General features: G+C 58.9%; 1 protein-coding gene across 5 annotated transcripts in view; it reads right to left on the bottom strand.

Moving 5' to 3' along the window:
• Positions 1 to 2,262: 2,262 nt before the first annotated feature.
• CAPN15 (calpain 15) overlaps positions 2,263 to 12,815 on the bottom strand; it is a 58,798-nt gene continuing 48,245 nt past the window's right edge. For all 5 annotated transcript variants that reach the window (XM_054271042.1, XM_054271040.1, XM_054271038.1 and 2 more), the window contains 9 exons: positions 11,827 to 12,010; positions 8,316 to 8,539; positions 7,302 to 7,427; positions 6,554 to 6,706; positions 6,189 to 6,350; positions 5,338 to 5,564; positions 4,996 to 5,156; positions 4,546 to 4,724; positions 2,263 to 4,188 (listed from right to left, as the gene is read on the bottom strand). In XM_054271042.1, the coding sequence (XP_054127017.1) occupies positions 4,011 to 4,188; positions 4,546 to 4,724; positions 4,996 to 5,156; positions 5,338 to 5,564; positions 6,189 to 6,350; positions 6,554 to 6,706; positions 7,302 to 7,427; positions 8,316 to 8,539; positions 11,827 to 12,010 (1,594 nt within the window). In that variant the 3' untranslated portion in view covers positions 2,263 to 4,010. The remainder of the gene's footprint in view (positions 4,189 to 4,545; positions 4,725 to 4,995; positions 5,157 to 5,337; positions 5,565 to 6,188; positions 6,351 to 6,553; positions 6,707 to 7,301; positions 7,428 to 8,315; positions 8,540 to 11,826; positions 12,011 to 12,815) is intronic.

Below are 12,815 nucleotides of genomic sequence, written 5' to 3' on the forward strand. Positions count from 1 at the left end.
GTGGCGTAAAATGCACAATATGTTCTATCTGCCCTGTGGGAGCCATAAAATATTCACCAGCAGCTCCCATTATAGTCAGAGTGAATCACAGAGAGCGCTGAAGCCCTCGCTCCCTGACGGGGCCCTCCCGAGCAGGGCCTGGCGGGGCCGGAGCCCGGGCCGGCCACACAGCGAGGAGCCGGTCCCGGCTCTGCCTCCGGGGATGTTCCCCGGGCCCAGCAGGTCAAGGGGTGGTGACCGTGCTGATGAGACAGTGACTGCCTCAGAAAATCCCAGACTGGTTTGGCATGGAAGGGACGTCCTATTCCACCCCCTGCCACGGGCAGGGACACCTTCCACTGTCCCAGGATGCTCCAAGCCCTGTCCAGCCTGGCCTTGGGCACTGCCAGGGATGCAGGGGCAGCCACAGCTGCTCTGGGCACCCTCTCCCCACCCTTCACCTTCATCACCTTCACACACGTGTGTGCCCAGGGAGGAGCAGCACCAGGGCTGTGGGTGGAGGGGACCCACAGGATGGCAGCTGCAGTGGGGTGGGCTCACATGGCCCCAGTCCTGCCCTGGGTAGGCTCACATGGCCCCGGCCCTGCCCTGGCTGGGCTCACATGGCCCCAGCCCTGCCCTGCTCACGCTGTCCCACCAGATGAGCTGGTGCAGGGACACTCCTGGGGTGCCTTGTGCTGCCATTTTTGCAGCCACAGCCCCTTGGGTGAGGAGCCACAGCCGTGCCAGGGCAGTGGGACAGCCCTGCCTGCTCCCTGCCCCAGCTGTCACACCTGAGCCTCTGCTCTTCACATGGCTCCGTACCACAGCACTCCTCCATGTCCCCTCCACAGTGTCCTGCTGTCCATCCTTCTCTTCCATCCATCCTTCCCTTGACCCGCTGCTCCCTCTGCCCATCCCCATCTCCCCCTCCACACCTCAGGCTCAAGACTGACAGAGCCAAGGGATGACAAATTTCCTGATGAGGCAACACCCTCCTCCAGAGCTGATGTGTCAAACACAATTTTATCTTTTGCCACACAATTATTTGTAATTATAAAGCAGTTAATGCTGCCTCACCCCTTGGGAATTGGGCACAATTAGGGTTTGATTTCACCTCCAGCCCTTCCATGGCTACACCGCAGCTCTCAGCCCGGTCTGTGATGTTGGGGGTGTTCTGAGGGCTCCCAAAGTGTCCAGGCAGAATCATTAGGATAATGTGCCACGCACATGTGTTTTCCTGGGGGATGGTGTGCCCTGCACCCCCAGCCCGCCCGGGTGTCCCCGGCTGCAGCGGGCACTCCGGATTTGCTCTGGTGTCCTCCTGCCATGGCCGGGTTTGCTCCCAGGGCACCGCGGGGCCGCGGCCGTGGGAAGGCAGGACACCATCACCCACCCGCGCTGCTCACCACGGCAAGAGCCACCGCCGGGTCACCGCGCAATGTCCCGGCGTGTCCCCGGCGCTGGGCAGCACCGGGCGGGGCGGGGGCACCCCCGGGACCCCCGGGAGGCGGCAGCGAGGGCGGCGCGGCCGCGAGGCCTCAACCCGGCTCCTGCTCCTGAACAGACTGAGGGAGAGGAGGGAGCGTGGCCGTGCCCTCCCCGCCAAAATTAACTCTCCATCTGTTTCTCCCTGGCTGAGGCTGATGGCTTGTGACAGGGCCTCCTGAATGCAAAGATGTTTCGCCCGGAAAAATCTATTACAAGTTGCTGTAAGAAAGAGCGAAATCCTCTCCTTCTGTCTCTCCCTACTGGTCCCAGGGTGCCCACCCCGGGCGAGAGCAGCCGGGGCCGCCTGCGCTCAGCCGGAACGCTCCCCCCGCGCCAGGCGGCCCCGCCGCCGGACACAGGCACGGCCCGAGCGGGAGCAGCGAGGAGGGAGCAGTTCCGGCATCCCCAGCCCGGGCACGGAGCCGGGCATGCAGCGGGCACGGCCGTGGCGCCGCCCGGCACGGAACGGGTGGGGAAACTGAGGCACGAGCGGGAGAGCATCCATGCGGATGGTGGGTGCCCTCTCCCGGCCGCGGCACGGCCCTGCGAGAGAACACCGCTCATTTTATGGGATTTCTGGATTTTGCTTTTGTTTTGCTTTATTCCCGCCCGTCTCTGTGCTCCTGCACCCCCAAGTGCAGGAAAATTTCCAATTCCCCATTTTTGGTGCTCAGCTCTCCCCCCAGCACCGACTGTCACTGCTCCACGGAAATGCTTTCAAGACCCATTGCTTTGACCCCCAAACCAGCCCACTCATCCCTTTTGTTCTCTTCCACCAGAAAACCAAACAGCTTCAGTAAAAAACAAAACTTTATTTGGTCCATCAGAACCTGAGTTTGAAAACCACCCATGGATAATTCATATCATACAGGGATTACTGATCTGATTTACAATTGATAAAATATCCTATGATTTTGAAGAGCTGGACAGTATTTACAGGGTTAAAAATATTCACAGCTCAGAAAGACATAAAGAGAGAGGAGAAAAAAAAGTGAAGGACAAATCATCCCAAGGAGGAAGGAGCTGGAGAGAGAGAAAACAGATCAACAAACAGAAATACAGACAGAGCTTGGCTCAGCAGCCCCAGCTGGGGGGGCTGGGAGGTGCCAGGGCAGCCCACCCCCCCTGCCACCCCCAATCCCCAGGGGACACAGAGGGGCACAGCCTGCACCCCCGGCTCAGCCCAGCTACTGGTGCAGGGTTTGGGGTGCAGGATTTGGGGTGCAGATCCCCCAGCACGGCCCCTGCCAGAACAGGGTCCAGCATTGCCCATCAGCCCCCCTCAGCTGTAAATCCACACAGCTCAGGGAGGAGACGGAGGGGAACCCCCAAACCACACACACACACACACACACACACACACACACACACACGCACACACACACAGAGAAACACACACACACGCACACGTCAAGTCAGAGAGCCACGAAGCCCTGAAAACGTGGGGTGCAGCTCCCCCCAGGATCAGCCCCCACCTCAGAGCACCCACAGGGCCAGCAGCACCCCGAGGTGCAGCCTTTGCCTTGTGCTCACTGCCTCCCACAGCACTCGGGCTCTGGAGGAGGGGGCTCTCTGTTCCCCCCCAGAACCACCCCCTCCCCAGCACATGGGCTCGTGGTAACTCTGGGTCGGTACCTGCTGCCCAGCCTCCCTCCATGGGGCACAGGAGGGGGCACAGGGGGCAGTGCCAGGGGCTGAGCCCAGCTCGGGCCATGGCTTCTCTCCAGGCACTGCTCCCACGGCTGCCTTTGCATAGTAACACTTGTGTGACAGGGACAGGGGCTCTGGGCCACAGCCCCCGCCTGCAGCACCCCGGGGCCCTGCTCCCCACCTGGAGCCGAGCAGGAGGTGGTGAAACCTCTGAGTTTTACCCCAATTACAGCACAGCCCCCTCAGCAGCAGCTTTCTGTGCCCTCTCCCCACCAGCCCCAGCACACAGGATGGGTGGGGGGTCCCTGGCAGGGGTGGCACCATGGCAGCGTGACCCTGGCACTCCCCAGCCCAGCCTCAGCACCACGCTGGTCCCGACAGCAGACAAAGGGGGCAACAAGACAGAGGGAAGGGCCCAGGGACAGACGGAGGGTCACACAGACGGACAGACATCAGAGGTATATTCTTCTTTTTGCAGCGCCAGTGCCCTGGTGCCACGGGAAGGGGCAGAGTCCTGAGCGTGGTGCCTGGGAAGGGTCTTGACAGCAACCTCCAGCCCCTCCCTGTCCCACAGTCCCCGGGGCGGGCAGAGGGCACCGGGCCCAGCGCAGGAACGGGGCAGGTGGGATCCTGAGATGGCCCCGTGCCCCCAGCCGCTCCTTGTAAAGTGCCTGGGGGCAGCGGTGCCAGGGCGGCCGTGCCAGGGCAGCCGTGCCAGGGCTGGTGCTGGCCCTGAGAGCTCACCCCGGCCCCGTGGCGTGGGGCAAAGCGCTGGGGGTGCCACTCCAGCTGTGCCCCACAGCTCAGCGCTGCTGGCTCAGGGGGGCACCCCGGGCCAGAGGCTCGGTGACAGGAACAGGGTGGTGGGGAGGGGAGGGGGAGGCTCTTCGTCATAGGGGCCGGGGCCCGTGCAGCCCCGCGACCTCGGGCGTGAGCAGCGGGTTGTGGGTGCCCTTCGTCAGCATCCAGTCATTGAGGAAGGCCTGGGTGGCTTTGCGGTGCGCCAGGCGGTGCGTGATGGAGAAACCGGCGTTACCCTCCAGCTGGGACAGGATCACCAACACCTGCCTGTGGAGAGAGCCAGGGGCTCAGGGCAGCAGCCTCCACCCCTGCAATCCCACCTCTGTCCTGGCAATCCCACCTCTGTCCCGGCAATCCCACCTCTGTCCTGGCAATCCCATCCTCTCCTGACAATCCCATGCTGCCCTGGCAATCCCACCTCTGTCCTGGCAATCCCACCTCTGTCCTGGCAATCCCACCCTCTTTCCTGGCAATCCCATCCTGTCCTGGCAATCCCACCTCTGCCTTGACAATCCCACCTCTTTCCTGGCAATCCCACCCTGTCCATGCCCCCCTGCCAGCCCTGGCTCTGCCTTTCTCCAGGCTCCTGGCAGCCCCCGTGACCCACCCCTGCCTACCCCAGACCTGTGCAGGGGGGGGACGCTGTCCTGTGTCTTGAGGCTGCCGCGCGTGGACACCACGTTGAAGCTGTCGGTGCAGTCGCACTGCACGTGCAGGTAGGACTTGGGGTGTCGGTTCTCCACCACCACGATGAGCCCTGCCCAGCCGTGGGTCAGGTAGTAGCAGGTCATCCCCTCACGGCCCTGGGATAGACAGCAGGGAAGGGGATGAAGCCTCTGGGCACCCCAATCCCGAAATCAAAACCCCTGCACTGGCATCCTCCACTCCAGCCAAGGGCAGCCCATCTGATGGGGTGCCCCACGCTGCCCCAGGGAGCAAAGGGGGTGGGCATCCAGGGGTGGCAGCTAGAGCTGGCTCAGCCCTGCCCAACCCCTGCCCAAGGACCCCACAGGTCCAGGCTCCCTCTGGCAGCATCACCCCCTCCCCACTGCAGCCCCTGTGCCCCCCACCCACCTCGTGGCGCTCGCCCTTGTTCTCGGTCAGCAGGATGATGGCATCTGCCAGCGTGGTGGGCTGTGCGTCCACCTGCTCCACCATCACCAGGCGGGAGCTGTAGATAGCCAGGATGTAGCTGGAATAATCAGTGGCTGGTCGGCTGCTGGTGGGACTGGAAGCTGCAGAGACACCCAGAGGAACAGGGATCAGGAACTGTCACCAAGCCCACAATCCCATGAGCACGGTGCTCCTGGGCTGATGCATGTGCAACATGCAACAGGCAACCTCCACCCTGAAGAAGGTCCCCATGAGGAGGGCTTTGGCACCTCTCCCTCCGCCAGGGCCCCTCCATGGCCTCACCCTGGGCAGCAGGGCCGGCCAGGGCAGCGCTCCAGTGGTTGAAGGCACAGCACACCACGGCGTACTCGCCCGGCTCCAGCATCACGTCGCAGTTGACGAATTTCTTGACGGCTCGTTTGCTGTGGGCCATCAGCCTGCCCAGGCTCAGCTTGTTCCCACTGGTGAAGGTGGCCCGGAAAACCATGATGCACAAGTCCAGCAAGTGGCTGTCCACCGTGTCTGACCTCCTGTGCCAGGAAGGAAGGGTCACACCTCACCCAGGACACAGGCAGCAGTTCCAGGGAAGAGCTTTCCCACTGCCCCAGGAACCAGCCCTGCATTCAGGAGTTGGGCTCCAGCTAAACATGAGCAGTTCCCAAGATTTGGAGAGATGTTGATGAGGGTCCATCCCTGAGCTCTGTGACCCCGAGGGATGCCAGTGTGTCTGGATTTCTTCTGGGCCCACAGAACCACAGAACTGTGCAATCATTAATGCTGGGAAAGTCCTCTAAGATCATCAAGACCAATAACCAACCATTAACCCAGCACTGCCAAGGTCACCACTAACCCATGTCCCCAAGTGCCACATCCATAAGATTTTTAAATCCTTGCAATGATGGGGACTCCATCACTGCCCTGGGCAGCTGTGCCAGGGCCTGACCACCCTTTCAGTGAAGAAATTTCCCCAATATCCAACCTAAACCTCCCCTGGTGCAACTTGAGGCCATTTACTCTTGTCCTGTCTGAAAGCAGAGCCTGACCCCCACGTGGCTGCAACCTCCTGTCAGGAGTTGTGCAGAGCCAGAAGGTCCCCTCTGAGCTCCTTTTCTCCAAGCTGAGCCCCCCCAGTGTCACTGCCCTGCCCAGCTCACCTGCTGCCCTCCTGGAAAAGGGCAAACTCCAGAGCTGCGCGCTCCAGCACCGTCAGCGACGTCACCGTCACCGGCCCGTTGGCCTTGTTGGGGAACATGCCCTGCACACGCACCTCGTGCCAGTCCGAATGGAGCTTGCAGATATCCACAGAGTCAAAATACCTGTGGGGAAGCTGGGCTCAGTCCTGATGGGGCACACTGCATGCTGCAGGACACCCACATTCCCTAGGGATGACCAGTCCCTCCTGCCCCATCATGACCCCATGTCCCGTTTTCCATCCTTGCCCCATCATGACCCCATGTCCCATTTTCCATCCCTGCCCCGTTGTTCCCTGCCCCACAGCTCTGCTCTGGCTGTGCCATACTTGATGAAGTCGCTGTACTCCATCCAGAAGACGCCCTCGCTGCTGCCATGGGGCATCAGGTCGTGGCGCAGGGGGAGCGGCCAGTGCGGCCACTCGTCCGACCAGCTGCCGTTCCAGGAGAAGCGGCCCCAGGGGTTCCGCAGGCGCAGCAACCTGGAAGGGGAAGGGGAAAAGTGTCAGAGACTCAGGAGGAAGGGGAGACCCAGCCTGACCCCCACAAAGGACACCCTGTGACTCCTGCCTTCTCACAGCATCCCAGAACTAATGTGTCACCCACATCGTGGTTCCAGATGTCCTTGTCTGCAGCTCTGTTCCTGCTGCTGCTCCCTCTGCCCTTCCCTGCCCAAAGGGGCTGCTGAGAGTGACATGGCTGAAAATACAGCTTCCTATAGCAGCCCAGCTGTCAGGGTGGCACCCATTTCTATCCCCCCTCCATTCAAAAATGAGCAATATGCTCTGAGCACCTCACCAAAGTGTGAGCTCAACTCAGTCCTCTGTGTCTTGTGAGACCAGGTCAAACATTCCAGCCCTGGACATGGAGCCAGCACTAGGCAAGGACAGCTCATATGATAACAGCATTTATGTGACGCCCTAGGATGGTGTCATCCTTGCTGTTCATGAGGATGGGACACCAAAGAATCCCTAGTGTCCTGTTCACTATGCCCTCAGCTATCCATCCCCAGGTTTCCTGCTGGGTCTGCAGGCAGGAGCAGCTGCAGAGGCATGGCAGGCTCCAGGCCGAGCTCACCTGAAGCCCTGGACATCCCTCACGTCCAGGATGGAATAGGCGTGCCGGGGCCGGAGCCCCATGCTCTCGTAGGCCACGTCATCCACCTTCATGTTGCCCCCGCCGCAGGACGCGCCCATCAGGAACCTGCACGGGGACACCAAACCCTCGGGGTCCTGCCAGGCCTGGCCTGGGGAACCTCATCCCTGCTGCTCAAGGCATGGGACAGCTTCCTCCCAGGAGGACCCTGGATGCTCCCACTCTGCAACAGCACTGCTGGGATCAACAACACTCCCCAGGAAGTGCCCAGCCCTGCTGGCCAGAGCTCCCTCCCCTTGCCCATGTGCAGGCTGAGCCCAGGCTCCAAGGAGAGCTGCTTTGCACTGGGGAGCTTTGCACCAAACCTCCCCTGAGTTCTACCAGGCCCCAGGGTCCTGCCCACTTCTGCTGGCTGGCAGAAAGCCAAGAGAAAAGCAGGGAGTCCATCAGCTAGACAAGCTAGCAGGGGTGAGGACACTATTTGGGGTAGGAGGTCTGCAGCAGTCAGGTTTAGGGGGACACCATGTGCTGGGAGCTATCCATCCATGTAGCCCCATACCCCAGCCTTCAGCCAACCCAGCTGCCCTCCTGCCCAAGTGATGAGCAGGAGGCCTCTGCTTTGGCTGTGCCTCCCTCCAGACCAGAGCTAGCCAGGTGTCATTAGCAAAGATGTCACATACAGGTGGGAGAGACGGGCAGGGTCAAGCATTCACGAAACAGAAAAGCTCAAAGCAAAGGGCTCAGTGCCACTTCCTAACTCCTGCAAGACAGCAGTGACATGCAGTGGAAGTTCACCAGGCTCTTAATTTCATATGAGAATCACAGGAGAAATAATTTCTTAAAGCTTTGGGTGGGAGCTCCACCAATGCTCCAGATGAGTGGCACAGGGGGTGGACTCCACCCCAGGTGATGCAGTGACCCCTCTCCTGAGCCTCTAAAGACAAGAATGCTCCCCCTCACCCCATCTGCAGCGTCCCTGCTCCTGCCCCACCTTACCCAGCCTCCTTGGAGCTGAGCATCTTGGCCCAGATGAGGTCGGTGTCGATGGGCTCCTCACGGGGGTTGGTGGAGCTGACCTGCAGCATGAGGCTCTCGCAGGGCGCCCCGGTGAGCGTGGCCAGCCCCTCGATGGCGCGCCCGGCCTGCAGCGCGAAGTACGAACCGTGCAGCTTGGCCAGAGCCTTCTCAATGAGGGCCACCCACAGCTGCTTCCTCTGGGCCTGCAGGGACAGGGAGGGACACGTCAGCCCTGGGCAGGGGGTGGGACAGCCCCTCCCAGCCATCCCTGCCAGCCATCCCGGCAGCACAAGGCCATGCCAGGAGCCAGTCCTCTTGGCCATGGGTGACCCGTTCGCTCTTTGCTCAGGGTTTTGTTGCTGAGTTCAATTCCCCTTGGGAAGTCCTGGAATGAACACCCAAGAGGCCTGGGTGCTGACAGAGCTGCACCTTGGGGTGCCCAGCAATCAGGCTGCCCATCCTGAGGCCCTTCTGTCCACTTCAACCTGAACTTAGAACTGTTTAATAATGGAAGAAGATACCAAGGCCCCCAGAGCTCAAGGAGCATTTGGACAACACTCTCAGACACAAGGTGAGATTGTTAGGGTGTCTGTGCAGGCCCAGGAGTTGGACTGATAATCCTTGTGGGTCCCTTCCCACTCAGGACATTTAGGATTCTGTGATGTGGAGCACATCTGGAACAGCTGCCTTTAAGTCACACACCTCTGCAAACCAAACCAACACCCCATTGGCACAGGAGGTTCCCCAGAGCACACCCACCCAACTGACTGGATTCCACCCAGGCAACACAGACACTGCTTCAAGGACAAGCTCCAAACACTTGGACTGGCAAAGTCCTCTACTCCAGCACAGCGAGTAACTACAAGGCCTGATTACAAGATGCAAGTTTTTTCCCAGCAAATGGGGTTTGGTATCTGGTGCTTGGAGAGCAGCAGGGAAAATCACTGGTACATTGTGCCTGTGTGACTCACAGGTGGCAGCCAAGAGCTGGCAGAGGAAAGGAGGGCAGTGAAGATTTCTTTCAGACGGATAAAGAGAGCTTAAAAGTGCTTTTTGCTGGTTTTTGGGTCCCTCACTCAACAAAATCCATGTTGTTTATTTCTGCCTGAACCACAGCCAGGGAGCTCAGATAAGAGCCTGATTTTCTTTTATTTTTAAAACTCTGATTTTCCTTTTATATCCCCCACATCCAGCTCCCACAGCTGAACACTCAGCAGAAAAATCTCATCACGATTCAGATGCTCCTGGAAACAGAGGCAAGGCAAATCCTCAAATCTTAAAAAAGCTCCAAAAGCAGACTTGAAATTCATGAAAGATGGAAGGAAAAGGTAAAAACCTTTTAGGGTTAGGGTAAATCTTATGCTGAAATAAAAAAAATGCATTTGTATCCTCTGTCTACTGAGAGACAGAATGTAGACACAAACTCCTTCTTCTTCCCTTCTCTGAAGTTTGATTCCTGTCCTGACATGGCTGTGTGTGAAAACCCAGAGGACTGGATTTGCAGAATGAGATCCAAGCCAGCAGTCCCAGTCCCTGTCTCCTCCTGACAGTGGTACTTTGTTTTCTTTGGCAGATTTTGCCCCCTGAGTTTCGATAGAGACGTTCTCAGTCTCCTTCATGGACATGATCCCAGCAAGAGCCCCTGGGCCTGGCAGGCAGGGCAGGGCACAGCAATGTCCTGGAGGGGCTGAGGGAGCTCCACTGACCCGAGCAGATGCCACCCCAGCGTGCTCAGAGCAACTGGGCACTGGCTTGGAACAGGCTGCTCCATGTGCCATCCCCTCCTTCTCCACAGGCCCTCCCTGGCACAGCCAAGCTGCCAGACCTCCCCTCAGAGGAAAGAAACAGCTTTCCCTCATTCCCTCACAGTGCAAAACACAGGTTAAAGTGTTTTCCTTTTATACAAAGGATAAGGGTGGCTTTCCCTGCAAGTGAAGTGGCTGTGGTGCAAGGAGTGAGGGAAAAGCAACTGTAAATGAAATTTCTTCACTGCAGCCTGGGAAATGCCAAAAGGGGTCCAAATAGATGGATATTATGGCTTCAAAGAGTTCAGCTGTCTTGAGGACACAGTAAAGAGCAGTGTCCTGAGCTGCAAACAGGGTGCAACCAGTGCTGGATCTTCCATTTGTGTCACAGCATGCCCCAGCAGCTCCAGGCCTGGGGCAGCTGGGAAGTACCTGCTGGGAAAGGACCTGGGAGTGCTGGGAAGAACCCACTGGGAAAGGACCTGGGAGTGCTCCTTGGCAGCAGCTGAACGTGAGTCAGGTGTGCCCAGGTGGGCAAGAAGGTCAGTGGCACCTGGGATAACATTGAGGGGCTGGAGGGTGTCCAGAGAAGGGAATGGAGCTGGGAAGGGGCTGGAGCACCAGGAGGGGCTGAGGGAGCTGGGAAGGGGCTCAGCCTGGAGAAAAGGAGGCTGAGAGGGGACCCTGTGGCTCTGCACAGCTCCTGACAGGAGGGGGCAGCCAGGTGGGGGCCAGGCTCTGCTCCCAGGGAACAGGGACAGGACAAGAGGAAACAGCCTCAAGTTGCATCAGGGGAGGTTTAGGTTGGATATTGGGAAAATTTCTTAATGAAAGGTGGTCAGGCATTGGAATGGGCTGTCCAGGGCACTGGTGGAGTCAGCATCCCTGGGAACATTCAAAAAACAAGTCCATGGGGTACTTTATGGCATAGTTTAGTGAGCAAGGGGTACTTGATCAGTGGTTGGACTTGATGATCTTTGGGGCCCTTTCCAACCTTAGTGTCTCTATGACTAAATGCAGCACAAAGTAGGGGCCTCACATGGAGCCCAGCAGAGCCTCTTCCCACTGCCTGTCCTGGGAGCACCTAGGATGAGCCTCCCTGAGCCCTGGAGCACTGCCCACCCCCGTCCCTGTTGCAGTGTGAGCTCATTCCCTGTTTTACTTCCCAGTCCCGTCCCAGGTGTGGCAATACCTCTCTCCCTTCCCCCTCGCCCCCTTGCTGAGTGAGTTCTGTCAATCAGTCTTAACATTCCAGCAAGGCCTTGTGTGGTTGGTCAAGTTCAAAGGATGCCCTTCAGGTCTGGGGTCATTGGCCTGTCTATGTGTCCCTTGTCCCCTGAGACCCTGCCCCTCCCACCTAGTTGGTGCTCACCTGTCCCTTCCCCTCCCCCTGTCCCTGGGCTTAAATTGAGCCAGAACCATGTGCTCAACATTCTACTGGAGCTGTTGCCAAGATTCAGATGTCTGTGACCATGGAATAAACTCTGGATATTAACCCTCCAGCAGAATCTGTCTCCTTTTCCTCTTCACCCTCACCTGAAGCCCTTCCACCTGAGGTAAACTGAGTTTCTACAAGCCTGGGTTTGTTTCAGCGCCCAGCTGCAACATCCAGCCAGCCAAAAGTGTCTCTGAGGTGAAACACCACAGTTGCCGCCTTTGGCTCAGCAGCAAGGGTCAGACTGGCCCAGGCACAATCTACCTGGTAATATTGGGATCTTATTGCAATACGTCCCCGTGGCACTGACCTGGGAGAAGAGCAGGTAGCCGCACTCGTCGCAGGGCAGCATGTCATCCACCAGCACCGTGGTCCACGTGCCGTCCTTGCACAGCCGCACCTGGTAGGCGCCCTCGGGGCACAGCGTCCTGGTGATCATCACCCGCTCCACCAGCTCGGGCCGCTCGGCCAGCACGGCCAGGGCGCTCAGAAACCTGCGGGGCAGGCGGGGCGGCCTCAGCACGGGGCATGGGGCATGGGCAGCACGGGCATGGGCAGCATGGGCATGGGCAGCACAGGCATGGGGAACAGGGCATGGGCAGCACAGAACATGGGCAGCACGGGGCATGGGCAGTATTGTGCATGGGCAGCATGGGCATGGGCAGCACGGGCACAGGGAACGGGCATGGGCAGCACGGGGCATGGTCAGCATGGGGCATGGGGCACAGGGCGTGGACATGGGCAGCACGGGTGTAGAAGTCCATCCAAAAATCCTTCATTTTTTGCCTCACAATTGTCATGAGAACTACTGAAGGGTTAAAACTGCTGAGCCAGTTGGGAAAGAAAGTCTGCTTATCTAGTGTGTTCACAAGTGATGTTTGAAGAACACGCCATGCTGTACTTGAGGGGGGCATGCTGCCCTTTTCTGGACAATTGAACTGGACTTTCTTCCAAACTCCTGACCTGGCTGGACTGAGCTCTGGGATGGCTCCCCCCGCCGCTCCATGAGAAGATCCCTCTTGCCTGTCTTCAACCACCGTGACGGACCAACAGAGATGCGAATCCCCTCATCAAGGAACCAAGAACCCCTCTGGCACCCTATTGGCACCCCCATGGCACCCCCATGGCAACCTCCTTCCAGAGACTGGGACTGTACCCCCTCCCAACTCAGGGAGGGGGAAAAAACCTAACGTACCTGTGAGCATTCGGCCATGAAAACAATGGACTTCTCCCCTCCATAGAAACCTAATTTCAGCTACCCTTCCCCCAACCAAGAACAGTATATATATTGGGGTTCGG

This window comes from Melozone crissalis, unplaced genomic scaffold (assembly GCF_028551555.1).
Source record: "Melozone crissalis strain CALT ecotype California unplaced genomic scaffold, PUWL_Pcris_2 ptg000012l_1, whole genome shotgun sequence".
Classification (NCBI taxonomy): domain Eukaryota; kingdom Metazoa; phylum Chordata; class Aves; order Passeriformes; family Passerellidae; genus Melozone; species Melozone crissalis.